At 30.2% G+C, this 21,186-nt stretch overlaps 1 protein-coding gene and 1 non-coding gene across 2 annotated transcripts; both read right to left on the bottom strand.

The window, feature by feature from the left end:
• Positions 1–2,148: 2,148 nt before the first annotated feature.
• On the bottom strand, positions 2,149–2,718 carry LOC129313534 (receptor-like protein EIX2). Its single transcript, XM_054956780.1, has one exon. It carries the CDS (start codon positions 2,716–2,718, stop codon positions 2,149–2,151), a length of 570 nt encoding a protein of 189 aa, XP_054812755.1.
• An 18,098-nt stretch (positions 2,719–20,816) lies between these two features.
• On the bottom strand, positions 20,817–20,977 carry LOC129296470 (U1 spliceosomal RNA). The gene has a single exon (XR_008589803.1). It is a non-coding gene; the product is annotated as a U1 spliceosomal RNA (small nuclear RNA).
• Positions 20,978–21,186: the final 209 nt, after the last annotated feature.

Below are 21,186 nucleotides of genomic sequence, written 5' to 3'. Positions count from 1 at the left end.
ATTTCGTGAAAGTTAGTATAGTTAAAACAACATACTTCAGAAGAGTTACATATTCTTTAGCAATCAGTTCTTTGGCCAGTAATAAAATAATATGCTCCAAACATGAGATAAATTATAGAACTGAATATTAATGGGAATTTCTCTCATCACATTGAATAATACATGCTAATCAAAACCCTTTATTACAAATCGTCATTGTTGTCACACACATACTGAAGCAATTACAAAGACTAATAACAAGAGACACAATAGGCATATAGTGCCATACAAATGGACCATGGACAAGGCTTTATTAGAAATTATCATTGTTGTTACACACACAGTGAAACAATTACAGAGACTAATAGCAAAAGACATAATAGGCATACAGTTCTATACATAAGGGCCATGAGCAAGGCTTCTGAGGATCCTCTTCATCTTTGCTATCTTTAATGTGGTGTGCACATATATTTCATCAGCTACATCTTTCACTCGTCAAAAACAAGCATATCTCCAACTCTTCTTCAACATTAAAGTCCCAATGACTCCCCAAAAGCCAACACCAAACCCCATTGCTATGACAATAAGTAAAACCACACTTTTTTAGAATCATTTTCATCTTCCAATTCTTTGGTTTCAGGAACTTGATGAGTATCATCACCATTGACACTTATTTTGTAGTGGGCTTCCATAAAGAAAAGGGTTTCCAATATAAATGGATGGATCCTTCAAAGTCAACAATTGATTTTTAGTTGGAATTATCCTTGAAAGGTTATTGTATGACATATTTAAATGACTCAATGCAGTTATCTTGGACATGCTCTTTGGAATTGTGCCGAAAATTTTGTTACTAGAAATGTCAAAGGATTCAAGGGATTTCATATTCCCTATTATATCTGGAATCTCTCCTCTCAAATAATTGTGTGAAAGGTTTAAACCTATTAATCTAATAAGTGAGAATAACTCAAGAGGAATTGATCCTCCCAAATTGTTATTTGACAAATCCAAGTTGACCAAGAGTCGCAAGATTCTAGTAAAGTCAAATTCCCTTCCTTTGATAACTTGGTTGGCATCCTGATATAACCAATAATTGAGCATGTTCTCTGTGATGAAATCGGTACCTTCACTAGCATCATTTATTGATTTCCACATGTTAGCACTATCTTTAGTCATTCCTGTAAGATTGCTGATGCAATGGGGTATTGAGCCACTTAAATTATTATTTGCAAGATCTAAAATCTGGAGCGATTGAAGTTGGCAAAGCTTTGAAGAAATGTTACCATCTAACATGTTATCCCACAACCTTAGAATTTGCAGAGCTGGAAAAGTATTGCTAGTCCATGATGGTATACCTCTAAAAAACTTATTTTCACCTAAATCTAAAATTCTCAAATGTTTCATATTTTTCAAACTCAATGGAAGCTTCCCTTCAAGATAATTATTGTTCAAATGCAGCCAAAATAATGATGAAAGCTTGATGAATGAGATCGGGAAGGTACTGAACAATTTGTTGAATGAAAAACTTATTTCCATCAATCCATATTCAAGTGGTTGGTTATCTCGCCAACAATTTAGAATATCACCAGAGATATTGTTATGGGAAAGATCAATGCTTCTTAGATGTACAAGGTGACAAAGACTTTGAGGAATATTGCCGTAAAAATAATTATTTGAAATATCAAGGGTTGTTAGATTTACAAGTTTACTAAAACATTGAGAAACATTTCCACTAAAAGAATTATTTGAAAGGTCAAGGATTTTAAGATTTACAAGTTGACCAAAACTATGAGGAATATTGCCACTTAAATAATTACTTGAAAGATCAAGGCCTTCAAGATTTACAAGTTGGCCAAGATTTTGAGGAATACTGCCACTTAAAGAATTATTTAAAAGAACAAGGCTTTTAAGATTTACAAATTGACTGAGACTATGAGAAATATTATCACTTAAAGAATTACTTGAAAGATAAAGACTTTCAAGATTTACAAGTTGACCAAGGCTTTGAGGAATATTGCCGCTTAAAGAATTCCTTGAAAGATCAAATTTGTTAAGATTTACAAGTTGAATGAAACTTTAAGAAGGAAGCAAGCACCTAAGTGGAGTGGGCAAGTTGTGAAGTCCACATCCCTCTAAGTGGAGTTGCAACAAAGAAGGAAGCATGGGAAGTACCTAGAACAAGTTGTGAGCTTTATCAAGGAAAACACCATTCAAGTTAAGATGTTGCAAAGGCTGAAGCTTAGAGACCCAATTCATGTCATTGATTTGCAAATAATTCCAACTGAGATCAAGAAATTTCAAGTTTGTGAGGTTTCCAAGATTGGCAGGAATCTTCCCTGTGAAATTAGCATAGTAGATAGAAAGATATCTTAATTGCTCCATAGAACCAAAAGAGATAGGAATTGGGACACCATTGAAGTTGTTCCAAGACAAGTCCAAATAAATCAAATTTTGTAGCTCCGTCAAAGATGGATCAATGTGAGTAGCTTCTAGGAAATGAAAACTGAGATTAAGTTTGAGGATATGACTAGTAACATCATGACAAGCTCTGCCATCCCACAGGCAACAGTTGGTTTTGGGATCCCAGGAGGAAAGTATCTTATGTGGATCATGAAGAATGGATTCTTTGAATTTGAAAAGAGCTTGCCTCTCTGATTCAATGCATCCTTCACACGAACCTAATTTGGTAATTTTGGATAAGAAGAAAAGCAAGGCAAATCCTGTTATGATGTGTCTTCCCATGTTTAGAGAATGAAGCTTAAACAAGTGAACTTTCTGTATGAAATATCTCTTGTGATGAGTGGAGTGTGGCTTTTGTTGAATATATGAGCAACTATTTATAATATTTTGTGGCTTTTGGTCCATGATTTTTTTAAAAAAAATTGTAAGGTAAAAGATAATAAAGAGTTATATTTGTATGCTTTTAAGGGTTAAACACCATTTTTTCCCTTAAACATTTTTTTAGAAGCACTGGGCACCTTATGCTAAATGATTGGGCAATATTCCTTCTAAACAATTTTTTTAAGAGCAAAATGGGCCTTCCAACAAAGACTCACTATCTTCTCTATTATCTGTTGATATAAAATAGTTGTGGGGCCCATGAATTCGGACCCATTTTTCCACCTTTTTGCTACTAAAATCTGTCTTGGTTCCTTCCATTCCACTATCACTTCCAACCCATTTGCCTTTCTCAGATAGTCAAAATAGATCAGAATGCCTTGTTGTTATTGTATGTGGGCCCAAAAACTAAGGCTGCACAAAAGATTGGATGAGATTGGACTTCGGCCTAACTTGAAGTTTGGTTTCTTTTATAAAAAAGACTAAGTTAGGCAACCTGGAGTCCAGTATAGTTCAATGATAACCTAAAGATTAACAGAACTGAATTTAGTCTATAATATTGGGAGACAAATACTGTTAGTCTAGTACTCACTTAGCTTTTTTTTTTCTTTTTTCTCTATGAGAGGCAATAATCCATTTTAACTTAATAAACTCAATTAAGATAATAAAAAAAACTTATAATCATAATAAATCCATAATAATTTCCAACAATAAGGAAAAAATATTTTAGTTACAGTCCAAGTGGTTCAAATTATTAAATTATTAGACCAAGCATGCAACTATGCGAGGAACCAGACTTTTTTTAAATCATTATTATTCTTAACTTATTATTATAAATAATTAATAAATTAATTATAATCATGTTAAATAAATTTAATAGGACCAGACTAGACCAAGAGGTCCTAATGCTCAATTTCTTGTCCAGTCCAACCCAAAGAAACAGTTTGTCCTTTTTAGTCTTTTAGTCCTGAAGGACTAATTTTTAATAGGACTAGACAGGATCAAACCTTCTTAGGTTAGACTGGGTCGAACAAGATTGAAAGATTTCTGCACAGCCCTACCAACAACTATTCCATATTAGCAGATAATGAGTCTCTAACAGAAGGGCAATTTTCCTCCTGAAAAAATGGTTTAGAGAGGACATTGACACAACCTTCAATATAATGTGCCAATACTCAAAAGAAAAAAAAATTAGGAGGAAGATGGTTTTAAACCCTAGCTAGTTTTGAACATAACTATTTACTTGTAGTTTTCTACAAGCTTTATATTGAAGTCATAAAAATTATCCATCTTATCAATTTTATCCTTGAACATGTTTCAAAACAGAACAAATAATATCCAATTAAAACAAAAAACAAAAATCTTTAAATCTCAATTGAATTTGAAGCTAAATAGCCAGGCCTGGATGGTCATCATGCAAAAACCTGAAAATAATATGTGAAAAAAATTATAAAATATAAAATATTTTAATTTCGACATTAATTATTCATGTACAGTATTACAAACATTATAAAACTAGGAATCTTTAAAAAATATATATACTTAGGAATCTTTTTCTTGGGCGAACGTTTGAAATAAATTTATTGTTAAGGATTGTGTATTGTTAAAAAATATTTTAAAGATAGAAATTATATTGTTCAAAAGCCAATTCTTACATGCTTAATTGCTTATCGTGAAATCGTTCATTACTTAAATTTATTTTTTTAAAAAAAATGATCACGATATCCATTGAATCATAACAGTGCAAAATACTAATTTTAATTTCCCAGAAAAAAGTTATGGAATTTTAACCACGGTTAGCTAATTATTTTCGAAGTAATGCTTGGCAAGAATTTTATTTACTATGGTTCACTCTGACATTACAGTCACAAAATTTCCAGCCCAAGAAGTTACTGTCACATGATTAAGACAATCGGATTTAAATATCGTTTTTAAGTCATCTAAGAGAATAAAAAATAAATATTTTGTACTCAACAAAATTATTGTCTAATGAAGTTTTTATTTTTAGCTCTTAAATTTTAATTTGGTTCAACTCATTCCCTATAATTTTGACTTAATTAAAATTTAATACCTGAATTTTGACCTATTGTAATAATCTTATAGTTTAAATCATTTAAAATATTACTCCCTAAAGTTCAAATAAAGTGGGAAATCATTCCAAAGTTCCTCATAGGCATTCTAAATACTCTAATGTCCTATGAAATGGACAAACTGCCCCTAAATCTTAAATCTTTTATTTTAAATATATTTTGTATTAAATTAATAAAATACCCTTACTTTTAAAAAGAAAAATCCACCACCGGTCATTGGAGCCCTAACCCATTGCCGGTGGTTGGAACTACCATCACTAGTGAAGCCCAGACCATTGAAACTATTTGTTAAATACTTGCAAAATATTTTTTATATATATTGAATTTTTGGAGATAGAGTTGATGAAACGGAATTTAATAATGATTAATGTTATATAAAGTATTTGTTATTTATGCTCGATCACTTGTTAATGAGGAATGTGCTCATTAAATAGTTAATATTATATAAGATACTCGTTATTGATGACTTATTAATGAAAAATATGCTCATTTAATAATCACTGTTTACAAGTATCACGCCACTTATTACAGCAAGTAGCTTATACAACAATACATACCAATAAATAGTTGCTACTGGTAAAAGAATTTTTTAAAAAAATTAAAATTGCTTAAATCTTATTTAAGATCAACTGTGTTATAAAATAGATTAAATTGATTGGTTATATTATTTATTGAATGTGGAATGTTAGAATTACTTGAATACAAAATTTTAATATCTAATTTTGCAAATTAAAAAAACTAACAAAATGATATGAAGATAAATTAATTTATGACAATATAATAGGCCTCTTAAATAATTTTGATTTAGGTTCCAAAACTTCTTGGCGATCACTGAAAGGACTTTTCTTTACCTTATTCTTGACAATGTTACATAAATCGTGTGGAATGGGTGAAGTGTTGAAAGACGAAAGACGACGTCTTGCTCTCATGATGTTTGTTTGGCATTGTCAAAAACAAGTTTATAAGATACGAAAGAAGTAGAAATCTAAGAATTATGTCCACCTTATAATAGTATTTAAGTATAGTTTCAATTTTATTATATGTCACCCAAAAGGATATTTAATTTATTAAAGTGCTTAGTCATTTTATCCATCAGGAAGGTTTTTTAAAGGAAAAAATCACTATCAAGTCCCACCCAACAAATTCAATTACACCAAAGTCCCATGAGAAGTCAAAGCAACTTCAAAGTCCCAATTGCTTGTGCAATTGCAAAAGTATCCTTACATTAATTATTTTAAAAAAAATATGTAATTATTAATTACCACCAAAGCTTTGAATGCTAGTACTAGAAACCTCCCAGCCTGGCTCCGACGATCGCCGGAGCACTGGCCAACATTATGAGCGGATTAGAACCCAAGACCACATGGATCTCAAAAAGCATATAAACCACTATGCCATTCAAACACTTTAATGTGTGTGTGTAAAAAATTATATCTATATATTAAATTTGGGAGACAAAGTTTGTGAAATGAAATTTAGTAGTTAATGATGTATAAAGTAGTTGTAAATAACCATATTTTTCACTAACAAGCCATCCAGAATGAATAATAAGTGCCTTACATTTCAGTGATTACTAAAATGTATAATTTTCATTAATAAGTGACCCAGCCTGAGCATTTGTTTGTGTGTTGGAAAACGTCCAATTTCGTCAACAACTCTTGTGTCGCCACGATAAATTTCAACGCAAATCTTTCAGTGTGTTTAGAATTTAGATGACAAAATACTGATCTATAAATATTTTTTAAAAAAATAGAAAAATTATTTTCAGTTATACTTCATCCTGTTTGTGGGAAGATAAATATTATTTCTCATCCCATCGACCTATTTCCTAATTAAATTTAATTTGTTTTACTTTTTTCTGAATAATTCAAAACTTTGAGGGCCCTATTTACATATCTATCTTTTTTTTAAACAAAAAATCAAACAAGACAAGTGAGTTAAATTTATTGATTGAATTTTTTGACAACAATTTAATGATTGAATTCTAATCTAGTAAAAATTATAGCAAATGAATTGTAATAAATCAAATTTTTTATTTTCATTTTTGACGGAGTCAAAACTAATAGATCCAAATGATTAATTTTTCATAATAATTATGAAATAACATTCCCCTATATTTTTATAATATATCTTTTAAATTGCAGTAATGTGTTAATGGGTACCACTGGACGTGGCCACTTGGGTCTCGCCTTGCGGTGTCTTTGGACTTGAAATAGTAAAAGAATTTTCCAATCTATAAACCCAAAACGTGAGCTTTAATTAATGTATGTGATTAACAATTTAGCATCATAGGGGCTTCAGTTTGCAAGATATTTAAAAATAAATGTTAGAAATTATAAATATGCAATTTTCCTTTATCAGTGTTGAGTGTGTCTTATTTTTTTTGGTGTTACATAACGTGTAGAATAAGTTTTTAAAGTCATCTATTAGAGATAAAAGTCTCCATCTTTTGGTTAAGTTTTTGAATGAATTAATATATGATTGTCATTTTTTTTGTGAGTGTAGTCTTGGATTGGAGACTTTTCATTTTGGATAACAAGTGTTAGTCTAAATCCCCTTTGCCGTGATTAATTATGCGTCCCAAACGCCATTTTCCACATTTCTGATGTCTATATTTTTTACTGATGAATTTTTGTTATTTTTAAATTAAATTATACATTTCTTTTTCATTTTAATGGACAAAGTATACATATATTCTTTTTTTTTATTAGAATGTATACATATATTCTATTTGAGAATTGTAAAACATATAGTGAACATTTAATTAAGTCCATGGTCATTTAATTTGTAAAACAATTTTATTATATGTCACCCAAAAGGATACTTAAGTTATTCAAGCGCACAGTCATTTTATCAATCAGGAACGTTTTTTTTTTAGGCAAAATTACTATCAAGTCCCACCCAACAAATTTAATTACACCAAAGCCCCATGAAAAGCCCAAATAATTATCACGTCTCAAATGCTTGTGCAATTATAAAAATACTTACATTAATTATTTTTAAAAAAATATAATGATCCATCACTGTCAGTAGAACTCTGGGTGCTGGTGCTGAGGACCTTCTTGCTAGCGCCAAAGCTCCGGTGAGCTGTGGTGGGATTTTTTTTATTTTTTATTTTTGGAAGAAGGTGGTTTTGGAAGGATTAGAACCCAAAATCACATATGGATCTCCAAATGTATATAATCCACTGGGCTATTCAAACATTTTAATATATATATATATATATATATGTATATATGTATATTAAACTTGGAGAGACAAAATTGGTGAAATAAAAGTTAGTAGTAAATGATGCACAACATAATTGTAAATAACTATATTCTTCACTAACAAGTCATCCAAGTTGAATAACAAATATAATATATTTTAGTGATTACTAAATATATGTATTCTCAGTTTTTCATTGACAAGTCACCAAGCATATACATATGTGTGTGTGGGGGGACGCCCAATTTTATCAACACTACTTGTATCGCAATCATAAATTTCCATGCAAATTTTTCAGTGTTTAGATAAAAAATACCTTTTGATCTATAAATAAAATTTTTAAAAAATAGAAAAACTATTTTCAGTTATACTTCATCCTTTTTGTGGGAAGACAAATATTATTTTTCATCCCATCGCCCTATTTCTTAATTAGCGTGTTGCTTTTTTTTTTACTTTTTCTAAATAATCCGAAGGCCAAATCTCACTTAAAGCGTCTAGAAAACAAAAATTTATATTCAGCGCCTAATAAAATATGAAAATGCACTTTCTTACAAATTTTGTTGTGGATAAAAAGACGTATTTGCACTTATCTCGACAGAATGTCCATATATGCACAGAATAATTTCTACGAATTCTCAATATATGTTCATGAATGTACAACATATTTTATGAATATAATTTAATTTGAAGTGAAATATACGAGCAAATAAAGGATAAACAACACAATATCATTCAATTCTCAATACAATGAACAAATGTAGATCTGCAACATTTGTACAGCATAAAATACATAATAAACAACACACTTTTATTGAAACAACATATTTTAAGTTAATGTCTACAAGTTGTGTTATGCATTCATAAATATTATATTGAAAATTTATAAATATTGTGTTATCCATATATGAACATTTTATTGAAATAATGTCAAATGCATCTTTTCGTCCACAATAGAAATTGCAAGCAAATTCTATGGGCCCTAAACGTAGTTTTTTATGTTTTGAGGGTACTAACTGAGATTCTCCCTAATTCAAAACTTATCCATTAACCAGAAAAATCAAACAAGACTAGTGCCTAACTGCTTATAGATCACACAGTCACACACAATTTTCCAAGCTTTTAAAGTATTGAATAATTTAAAGAAAGAATATGAGTGAAGAATACTTCAATGACTTGTTTTCTAATTAACGTGCTAAACACAACACACACAATTTTCCAACCTTTAAAAATTATTGAATAATCTAAAGAAAGAACATGAGCATATGAGTGAATAATACTTCGAAGACTTGTTTTTCTAATAAGCGTGCCAAACTCGCCACTGGTAAGTCATAGATTTGAGGCTTTTGAGTGCACAACTATTGACTTATTGAAGAATAGTAAGTAGCTATCAACTCTGACTAGATTATTAGCCATGTCTTCTCTTCTCACGAACTTTATTTTTCAATCTTCTAATTTATTAAATGAGTGAATAATTTCTCTCATTCAAGGACTTTTGACATCATAAGCGTGAATTTAATTAAGTCCTTAATTAACATACAAATTTTTAATGAATTCAACATCCTCTAGGAATAATTAGATCATAACCCTGTGCGATGCCAGTGCAAATTTTGATTAGTAAATATGTTTATAAATATTATAAGTTGAAAATATTGATTGTGTAGTAAAACTATTTTTGTATCTGTATCGATGTAGCCGATGGCTTGTATCATGTTTAATTTATATATAAAATCTTGTATTATGTTCAATTTATATATACAATCTATGTCTGTATAATATATATATATATATATGGGTAAATGTACATTTTTACTTTTAAAATATTTTTTAAGAAGTACCCTTAATATTTTTATTAAAATTTTTTTCCTTAAAGTTATTAAAACGGAACATTTTTGCTATTTCTATCAACTTTTTAATGGTCAACATTTGAAATCAATGTTACAAATTTAATTGAAAGGACAAAATGCTCTATTTTAATAATTTTAAATTGCTCTATTTTAGTTTGGCTTGATTTAGCATAATGTTGAGGATGTTAATTTGTTGAAATATAGGGAAGGTGTGTTATGGTTGTGAGGTTTTAACTATTAATTCAAAGTTGTTACACTTGTCTAGATTTTGTTATATGTTTCCAAGGCTTGTCTTGAGGTTTTAATGGTGATAATGAGAAGGTCAAATTTAATAAGCCCATCAAAATCCAAGGCCTTTTATGAGGAATTTTTTTTTAACTACCTTCCGAATATAAAAAAAATATGTTGAAATTAAAGTAGTTAAAAATTAACGAATGCTAATTTCAAGTCTAACCCTTTTTTTCTGTTTGAAAAAAAATTAATCTTTTCCAAGACGAATATAAGAAAGAAAGAATCGAAATGATAAAATTTGAGTTGGCAAAAAAATGATGAAAAAATGAGACTGAAAGGGATGTCCGTAAATTATTTTCATTGATGGCAATTATGCTAATAAAAAATATTTATTCCATACCTTATATGTTTCAAAGGCGTGTCTTGATGTTTTAATGGTAATAATGAGACTGAAAAGGCCAAACTTTATTCCATCTAAATCCAATGCCTTTTACAAGGATTTTTTTTTTTTTAACCACCTTCCGAATATAAGAAAATCTGTTGAAATTAAAGTAGTTAAAACTAATAAATGCTAATTTCAAGTTTAACCCTTTTTTTCTGTTTAAAAAAAAACCCTTTTTCAAGACGAATATACCAACGAAAGAATCGAAATCATAAAATCTGAGTTGCACAAAAAAGAGCAAAATAGTTTGGGCCAATTAGTAGCAAGTTATTAGCAAAAGCAGGCCGAAAATATTCAAACAAGACCTGATCCCATGACATTGTAACTAGGCTTGGGCCCAAAACATATTTAAACATTTTTTAAAAAAAGAATGGGCTTGGCCCAAGACATTTTTATTGGGCTTCTACCACAATAATCAACGTGGGGATTAGAATTGGAGATAGCGGCCGCGCGAACACAGGCACTACCACAAATTATGACGTAGGCTCCACCAATCAGGTAGACGTTAAGCATGGGCTCCTCCCAACTCAATGGTACTGGCAGATGGCAATGTGTACAGATCAGGTATGTCAATTTTAAGGTTAAAGCCTAGAGAAGTAAGATGAACCCCATCATTAATTTTCCATTACGCATTGTTGGCCAATATTTGGACTTGATCCAATGGAAACAAAAAGCCTCAGGCAAAGGTGGAGAGTCATTGAATTCTATCTGTTTTGGATGTATCATTCCATGGTTGAAGATGTTTGGGACATGCTAGAGTCTTTGAATTCTCTCTGTTTTTTCAATCTTGTCCATTGGGATGATAATCAGGCTGCTAATTAATTTCCTAGCAGTTTTGGCTTTTGGAGGTTAGATGTTTTCACCACCACCTCCTCTAGCATATATTTAACTCCAAGATGATGCTAAGCAAAATTAATAGACACTGCAAATGTACAAGCAATAAATGTAGTTAATAGTAAATCAAGATCCTTTTCACAGAGAATCAAGTTAAATGGCAGATGTACATTAAATTTTAATTTTCAATCAAGTTAAACAAGCAAAATGTAGTGATAGATATGTTTCAAATTAAAAATAGAGATGTAAAATTAGGCAAGCATTCTAAATTCAAGAAAACAATAAGGAAAGCACCTTAGAATTGTAATCCATTATTTGCTCCATTATACTTAACTTACTAATTAAATTGATTTTAATTTAATTGTAAGCGTTAGGATACTCGAATATCTTTCCAGTACTCAAAATCATACTCAATTCTAACTCAACATAAATTCCTTGCCAAAATCAAATTAAGTTCATTACATTCATTAAGTTCAATCCCCTTTCTAACCACTTAGGTCGATTAGGCTTGGTATGGATGAAGGGAAAAGTAGAAAGAAAATAGGGATTTTTAATACCTTGAATTCAATGCTCTTGTGGAATACATAATTAGGAAAATCTGTTGAGTAATATATATGCAATTAGATGTGAATATTTTGGATATATGATATTACAATTTTGATCATCTTCATATAAGTAGAATTATTTTGTATTGTGAACATGAAATTATCATCAAACTTGTTATTTTAGGGGGTCCATAGTCATCTTCGGATTATTCTTTTCATACTCATTATGATAACGGGCATGGTGTTGTGAAAAGTGTCCGTGAATTCGCTCTTCATTGCAGCTGCATATTGTTGGATTTTTCATATTGGGCTGACTCATTTTTTTTTGATCCAAATCTAATTAATCAATTAATTACCTCATGTTATTGTTATGCTATATTATGTAGTTTTTATTTTCCAAATTTTGAATTTTAAATCCAAAATTATAAAAAGCACAACTGCCTTATATTAATTAAATCCAATATTACGTGAGTGAGACCTAAAATAAATAAAGAGAAAACCACTAACAAGGTTGGATCTAATAAAAGGGCCTAGTATCTCACAATGTGATAAATTAAAATTTAAATTACCATTGGGAAAATATCCACATTTAATACCCGACCATACTTGGAACAGATTACTTCTAATAAGAGGATACCTATAAGCAATTATAAAAAACAGATAGAAAAACAAAGACTGCCTCTTTCATTTCATGGTTTCATCTAATTTAATTAATAGACAAAAATTGCTTAAGATATATATATATATATATATATATGCGCCTAACTCAAGTGCAGAAAATCCATTACACATTTCTTATGTCAATCATTTAACACTATATATACTTATCATGAGAATTTCGTTCGTGAGTGGAGAATTATGAAGGATACAAAAATCACTCGGTATATAATGATCTAATCTAGCTAAAGATCAAAACACTAGCTTTACATTAATTGGCATCTCTATACACAAAATCATTGAAACTTGACACTTTCTATTGAGTAATCTGGTAGTCTTTTCGATGATACCCTAATGAGGATAATCGATGCCATGTTCTCTTGTGATTATGCTGATTGCTTGTTCTGCACAATCACTTTGCAGCAAATTAAAATCCCATATAATTAAGGTCCATGCATCCTTAATCATTCCACCACATGCTCCTTGATCCCTAGCCTTCACTAAACCGTCAATATCCAACCTTACAAATCCCTACTTCGGAACGTCCATTATTTGAATCAGAAGTTGCAACAACAGCTTTTGGATTACTCAAGGCGATAATAATACAAGTACTATTACATGGAAACTTTAAATAGGAGAATCAGGAGTCAAATTCATGCGCTGAAGAACTTGTAAAAGAACTTATAGAGGTAGAGCGCCATGTGGTGATCGAATTGAATGGGTTTTGCATGAGTACACATTGGAAGAAGAAGTTGCAAGATGACAGAATTTTAAGGTATCATCTTCAAATGTCCCTTTTGCTTTATCTTTCAATATATTTCATTATGAACTCATATTGATAGTGAAAACGTATTAAATATTTACTAAGCTTTGTGTTTTCTTTGTGTTTTAATATGCCAATTATGAGGACTATTGTGCACTTTACAAGGTGAACAAGAAAAGCGAACCTGGTCCTAAGAACGGTGAACAGTGTGGTGCACCATTCATAGAAGAAGAATGAGTAGATGATGACTTTGTAGATTTTAATGTTAATTCAGCTGGCAAGGAGGCTCCAATTTCACAAGTTGACGAGGGTACTTCTGTTGATACTGTGACTTGTAATGGTCAAGCGCAGCCTTTGTTTGATGTTGAACTTGACGAGATCTTGAAAGGAATGATGGATAAGCATGTTCCTGACCTGCCTCCAATGGTTTTTCTTTGCAATCCAATGATCGTTTGCAAAATCTTGCTCTCAAAGGAATGTTAGCCTACATGAGTCATGCCAAGATCACAGCAATGAAAATAAAATTGATGAATAAAATTCCACAAAAGCTATGACATTGTATGGACTTTGGGCAGGTAGAAAAGAATGTTGTCTGAGATTGAGAGCTTATGTGATTGTGCTTTTGGTCTTCTGTTTTACCAAGCCAAGCCGTTTTTTTTTTTTTTTCTTCCTCAGAACAGTCTATGATGACTTGACTGCTACATGTTAATTTTTGGCATGACTACTGTTTAGTAACATGTAGTTCTCATAATTTAATCATTGTTGGTTGCTACATGATTTTATTTGTCATGATTGTTCATTAACTCTGTTTTTTATAATCATCCATTATAGGTTCCTGCTGAAGAAACAGAAAGTGCTGTGGTGGATCAAATTTCAAAGGAAGTGACAATGGCGGAGCCAATCAAAATGTTTCATTCATTCAAACCAAAAAAAAAAAAAAATGTTTCATTCAAGCGGTTATTGTTAGGACCCTACCCAATCAGCTACTTCTCACATGCATGTTTCTGAAGCATCTGAAGTCACTTCTTAGTAATGAATGATCTCATTGATCCTGAAAATAGAAAATCCTGTGGAGAACTTGGAGTTTGAAGATGGATTAAGTGCATTTGACTTGTCCCGTGATGCAGAGATGTTTCTTCGTGACATGGGGCATATTCACCAGGAAACTGTTTCACATCCTTGCACGAATACTTTTGACAGTGACGTCGTGAATCAGAATTATCAGTCTCTGCCCCTTGGAGACAATGCGGATCAAATTATAAATAATCAAATTCTTGTGAAACCTGTATATATAGTATAGTGTTGTTCGTCTCTATTGTAATTTTTTAAAATTTTATAAACTCGTTTAAGTTGTTGTTGGCAGGATAGTAGCCTTGTTGCTACCATTTTATTTTTTGCAGGTAAGTTGCAAGTAATCAATGGATATTTGTTTGGGAAAGAAAATAAAGTAGAGCTATCATATTTTTTACCATCAGGGTTTTTAATCATTGTTTGTCATTAAGTGGTTTTTATCTCTAAATACTAAGTAAGCATCATATAATCAAACAATTTAATGATTTGTACACACTTGATAAATTGAAAAATGTCATTTTATATAAGGAATTGTGCCAGACTTTATATTTTAAAAAATGTCGTTTTATAGTGTAATGATTTTGATTTTTGGGGAAAATTAATCCACATCTCCCTAAAATTTCAATTAATTTTTAATTAGGTTCTTATAATTTATTGTGTTAATTGAGTTTTTATTGTATGATCTATCATATTTATTTATTTTTGAAGGGTAAAATCTTTTAAGGAATAAAATTAAGAACTTTATATTTTTAAAATATTATATATATAGATATAAAATTAATTACATAATTTTTATACATCAAAAATTATATAATTAGTGTATATGATATAAATAATTATAATTAATTGAATTGTTGAGTACAACAATAAATAGATGTAAGGTCAAAGAAGGAAAAAGATAAATATGGCTGAAATCTGAATGAAAATAACTTAATATAAAATTTATTTGTGCTTTGAGGAAATTTTTTATATATTTTTAAAATAAAAAATATGTTCTGATTACCACTTATAAGTCCTTGTGCTAGGCTTGATTGTATAAACTAATACTACACATTATAGCCCTGATTGGATTGAACTTTTTATTAAGTGTTTTGAGAAAAATTGCAATAACATACCCACTAATGCAGCGTTGCATTATTTATACAATTCAAACAGGATATTTGGCAGCACTTAAAGCTTGTAAATATCAAGTAAAAATATGAAATGTTAGAAGTACTTAATGCCGGGATGATATTAACATAAAAGACAAGCTACATTTCAATGAGTTAATATAGGAATTAGCTTACAAAAATATTTTTGGGCCAAGCCCAAACCACCAGGTTTTTTGGGCCCCTTTTTTTGATAAGAACCTGAACTAAATACCAAATAAAAACATGAAATAATAATAACAGAGCTTAATGCTAAAACCAGTAGAAGGCTTAATGACGACCTGCATGGAAGGGATGCTTCTATGAGTTAATATTTGAATAACATCCATTTCTATTTGATACTCTGAAAATTTATTTTGATTTTGCTATTGCTAAAACCAGTAGAAGGCTTTGTGTCCTCTGTCCAAGTTTATTAGGTCTTATCATTCGTGGTCCTCACTGTAGTGGCCCCCTATTATTTATTTTTTTTAAGAATGACAATTAAGTTATCAAAAAAATTCTGAAAAATAAGTTACAAATCACGATTCAAAAAATCGTAAATTTTCAAGGGTTTCAATTACAGATAAGGTATTTAAATTCTAAATGTAACTTTTAGTTTGTAATTAAGATTCTTGTTTATAACTGATTAAGAAGGAAACTAAAAATATTGGTTCAGTCAAAAAAAAAAATTGGGACCTTATTGTAAATAATACCCTTTAGAACTTTCCTACCAGCGTTCTCCCCTAAAAAACGGAAACTAAAACAATCGTTTTTTTTTTTTTTGGGTACAGTAAAACACAAATGGCATTGATTATTGAAATAACAAACTTAATTTAGCTCAAGGCGTAACATAAATTTTTCTCAGATAATAGATAAATTAAACATTTTTTGTCACGAAAGGAAGTGTTTGGGTTAACTGAACTGACTAAAATTGGGTAGTGTTTGGGTTTGGGTTAACTGAACTGACTAAAATTTCAAATAATCAGGGTATAAAGAGAATTTAAAATTAAAAAAAATTGTAATAAGAAATTGATTAGGATTTGAAACTAATTCAAATTATAAATTTTTGTGTATTCAAACAAGAGATTTTGATCAAATTTAAATTCAAATTTTCATTGGTCCAAACGCATCATAAGTGCAAATCACACGATTTCATTATCAAATAGTATCTTAGATTTTCAGGAACAAGAGCATTGAGAAAATAAAGAGACACAAAAAGTTCATAGCAACAATATGCATTTATTTGACTTCATTAGACAATTTCAATGGCAAATGATGATTAATATATTATATAAAAATAAAATATGCAAGTGTTATTGTTTTATTACTATTAATTTATGTTGATATTATTGTAAATTAATTTTTGATTAATTAATTTAAATTTTCAAAGTTTGTATTATTTTCAGATTTAAATTCCATGCAACTGCACGAATTAATTTATATTTTTTGTTGGAACAAATTACTTAAATCAATAATTGTTGCTGTCATCAATAAATATGAATTAGCGCCTAGCTACAAGCAATTTCACAGCACAAACAATTGATCGATGATTGACTATTATCAACTATTGCAACACTATTAAATAAATACTTACTCACTATTTAATTGCTCAAATTAATTTTTTTTTTGCTTACTTAGCAAAAAGGGAAATAATTAATTATGTCGCAAAGACTGAATGTAGAGATCGTAGTAATGCAATGAGCTTAATAAAACCATGTTTTGATATTTGAACGAAAGATAAACTTAGAAGGTTGGAGCTCACGAAAATAAAATTTTGAGCCAAAGCCCAAAAAAATTGGTTTTTGGGCTAAGAACATTGAACAAAATTTTAACACTACTTTTATTTTTGGACGAAAAGGATGTATTACAAATGAGAAAGAGTTACATCACTAAGACAATGTTTAGCATCAACTAATAACAACTTAAGAAAAGGGGGGAGGGGGATTAAAATCCCAACCGATGGGCCACACCCCCTTGTAACAAGCTTTGGCCACCTAGTCAGTGGCCAAATTCGCTGAGCGAGGGATCCAACTCGGGGACCACTGATTATTAGCCGAGAGAAGGTTTGAATATCTGCAATAAAGATAGAGCAATTCCATTCAGGACATTGGCAACCAAAATTGATGGCATCCACTAAAGGCTTACAATCAGACTCCACAGACAGGTTGGAAATGGAGTGATGTGACGCGAATTTAAGGGCTTGTAAGAGTGTGAGTGTTTCTGCCATGAAGCTTGAAGTAGCTTTGAAAGAATCTCCATGAAGGGACACTACTGAGCCATAATGATCTCTGAAGATTATACCAGCTCCTGCCAAATTCACAGATTGATGAAAAGCTGCATCTACATTGCATTTTAGATAAGATAAATCAGGGGGCCTCTAATTTTCATTCCTTGCAGGGTCAGTGATGCTGGTTGGAGGAGTTTGTATCTCGTCAAACCAACCATTAATAGACCAATACTCACGCGAGGAGCCTTCAGCATTGCGAATGACCTTTTCAGGATCTAAAGATTTACCTTCAAAAGACTTTGCACACCTGTGTTTCCAGATAGTCACTAGTAGAAAAATACAAATTAGTGAGAGAATTTAATAAAAAATTGTTTATTCCTCTTTAAAATACTAAATTAGTAAGGAATATTGATTTCGTAGTTTGATTTAAAATTAGCAAGAAAATTAGCTAGGAACTGTCAATTCCTCTCTAAAATAAGAGAATTACGAGAAAAATAATGAAAAACTATCAATCTCTCTCTAAAATAAGAGAATTAGTAAGAAAAATAATGAGAGATTGACAATCCCTCTTTAAAATAAGTAAGGAAATAGTAAGAAAAATAGTAAGAGAATTAGTGGCTTGTATCATGTTTAATTTATGTATACAATCTATGCCCGTCCAATATAATATATATATATATATATATAAATTTAAAAGTTGTTAATATAATTCCAATTTAAAAAATATCCAAATTAACTTACACATATTTTTTTTTAACAAAAACTAGCATACATATATAATTCTTTATAGTAACAGTGTAATGCCAATCAAAACATAATTTTAATTATACTTTTATTGTATCTATAACTAATTTTTTACTGCCCACAGTTGTCAAACTTTCAAGTTAATTTTTTAAGTTTAACATTTTTCCATTTTTAGTCTACAAAATCTTGCCAACTCTAGATACAAACTCAATTAAACTTACAAGTTTACCTTCAAGTTTATTGCTTTTATTTTTAACTTACAAAATCTTGTCAACTAATTCATAAATTTGAACTAGATGTAACCTCGTTAAACTTGTTAAGCTCATTGATTTTTTTTTTTTTAGTTGAGTAAGTTAAGTATATATTATAAAGAATTTGGTTCATAAAAATTATAGAACTATATTAATAAAAAATACCAAAAATAAGTTCTCTATTTTAAAATTTCTATGTTTTGTTTGATAATTTATCAATATAGATGTGTTTAGTTTCAATGATTTATATTTTAAATATATTTAAATTAAATTATGATCATATTTTATATTTTAATTATTTAATAATAAATTTTTAATAGTTATTTATTAATAGAGGTAAACTTTTATGAGTTTATGATTTAAGTTTGCGATTCAAGTTTACATTTCTATCATGAGTTTAACAACCTTGCTACCACCTATTTCGACTATCATGTATAATATTAATATCTTTTTCTCCTTGACTATCATCTAAAATAGCTTCTATATTAGGTTCTATTTGCAACTTGCTTAAGTTTTATAACTTTATATATCATAAGATTACATTCTCATGTTTTTGTAATTAAGAAAAATGTAATCTTTATTCTTCTATTACATCTAAAACTTTTTTTTTTAAGTTAAAACTATGACTTTAAAAGCAGATAAAAAAAGATTTTAGTAATAAAAAGTTTAATATTACAATCTTTGATAAAATTTAATTTCTTAAAAATTTTCTTGAAATATTGAATTTGAAATATCAAATTGCAATCTAGAAGTGTTGAATATGTGTTGAAAATTATAAATTTTTAAATTAAAAATAATATTATGATACTTTATGAATACGTATTTAAAAAGTATCAATAATAAAATTTTAAATTTTGAGCTTCAATTACCATTTTGCTTGAACCATTGCATAAATGAAAGTGTTAAATATGAGAATTTTAAAAAAAATGGAAATTTCTTTTGTCACATTGAATATATGCCAATCCAAACTCACTATTATTGTTGTCACACACATAGTGAAGCATTTGTGAAGACTGATAATATGAGATAAAATAGGCATAATGCTGCATACATCAGCCATGGACATGGTCTGTGAACATCCTTTTCAGCTTTAATTGCTATTTTTTTTTCTTATTTGTGAACAAAGGTTTGCTATTTTTAAATGTATAGTGTAAACATGCATTCCATCATCTGCATCTTCTCTCATCCAAAGCAAAGCATATCTCCAACTCTACTTCGACACTAGAGTCCCATAACGACGCCCTAAAAGCCAACAACATGCCCAATTGCTACCTTTTTCTGAATTACTTTTCATCTTCTAATTCTTTGGTTTTAGGTACTTGATGAGTATCACGACCTTCACACTTATTTGGCTGGGGGATTCCACAAATGCATTCGTTTTGCTATAAATGTGGCTTGATTTGGCATAATGTAGAGGACGTAACTTTGTTGAATTAATAGCGAAGGTGTGTTATGGTTGTGAGGTTTTAACTATTAATTCAAAGTTGTTACACTTACGTAAATTTTGTTATATGTTTCAATGGCTTGTCTTGATGTTTTATTGGTGATAATGAGACTGAAAAGGCCAAACTCTATCCCATCCAAATCCAAGGCCATTTATCAGGATTTTTTTTAACCACCTTCCAAGTATAAGAAAATATGTTGAAATTAAAGTAGTTAAAACTAATGAATGTTAATTTCAAGTTTAACCCGTTTTTTTCTGTTTAAAAAAATTAACCTTTTTCAAGACGAATATAAGAAAGAAAGGCCAAAATAATTTGGGCCAACTAAGCAAAAGCCGAAAGCAAGCAGACAAACAGGACCTGTTCTCCCATGACATTTTAACTAGGCTCTGAGCCCAATACATAATTAAAGCTATTTTTTTTTCAAAAAAGTGGGCAGTTGGCCCAATACATTTTAACTTGCCAATAGGCCCAAAACATTGTTATTGAGCTTCAACCATAATATTTAACTTTGGGCTTAGAATTGGATAGGGGCCGCGCGAACGCAGGCCCCCACTGCCACAAATTATGACGTAGGCTCCACCAATTAGGTAGACCTTAAGCATGGACTCCTCCAAAGTGCAATGGAAGCCCCAGGCCTAGGCCATGGACCTTTATGATCACCCATTGACCCCGTCCAGGTAAGTATGTCTGAATTGTACTCCTTCCCTTCCTTATATACTCTCTCGTCCTCTCCCCAACTTTACTTTGTCCCGATGTGGTACTCCAACTTCTGCATTCTTGAGTGATCTGTGTAGTCTCTGGGCATTTCTGGTGCTTCTTCACAATAGAATATGACTCCAAAAAAAATTAGAAATTTTACGTTTTGGGAAGAGGATTTGAAAATTCACAGCAACT

The sequence above is a fragment of the Prosopis cineraria genome, unplaced genomic scaffold (genome assembly GCF_029017545.1).
Source record: "Prosopis cineraria cultivar Desert tree isolate PC_DT_omini unplaced genomic scaffold, ASM2901754v1 PC1, whole genome shotgun sequence".
NCBI classification, from domain to species: Eukaryota; Viridiplantae; Streptophyta; class Magnoliopsida; order Fabales; family Fabaceae; genus Prosopis; species Prosopis cineraria.
The sequence above is the reverse complement of the archived record's forward strand: the minus strand, read 5'-3'. Positions and strand labels throughout refer to the sequence as shown.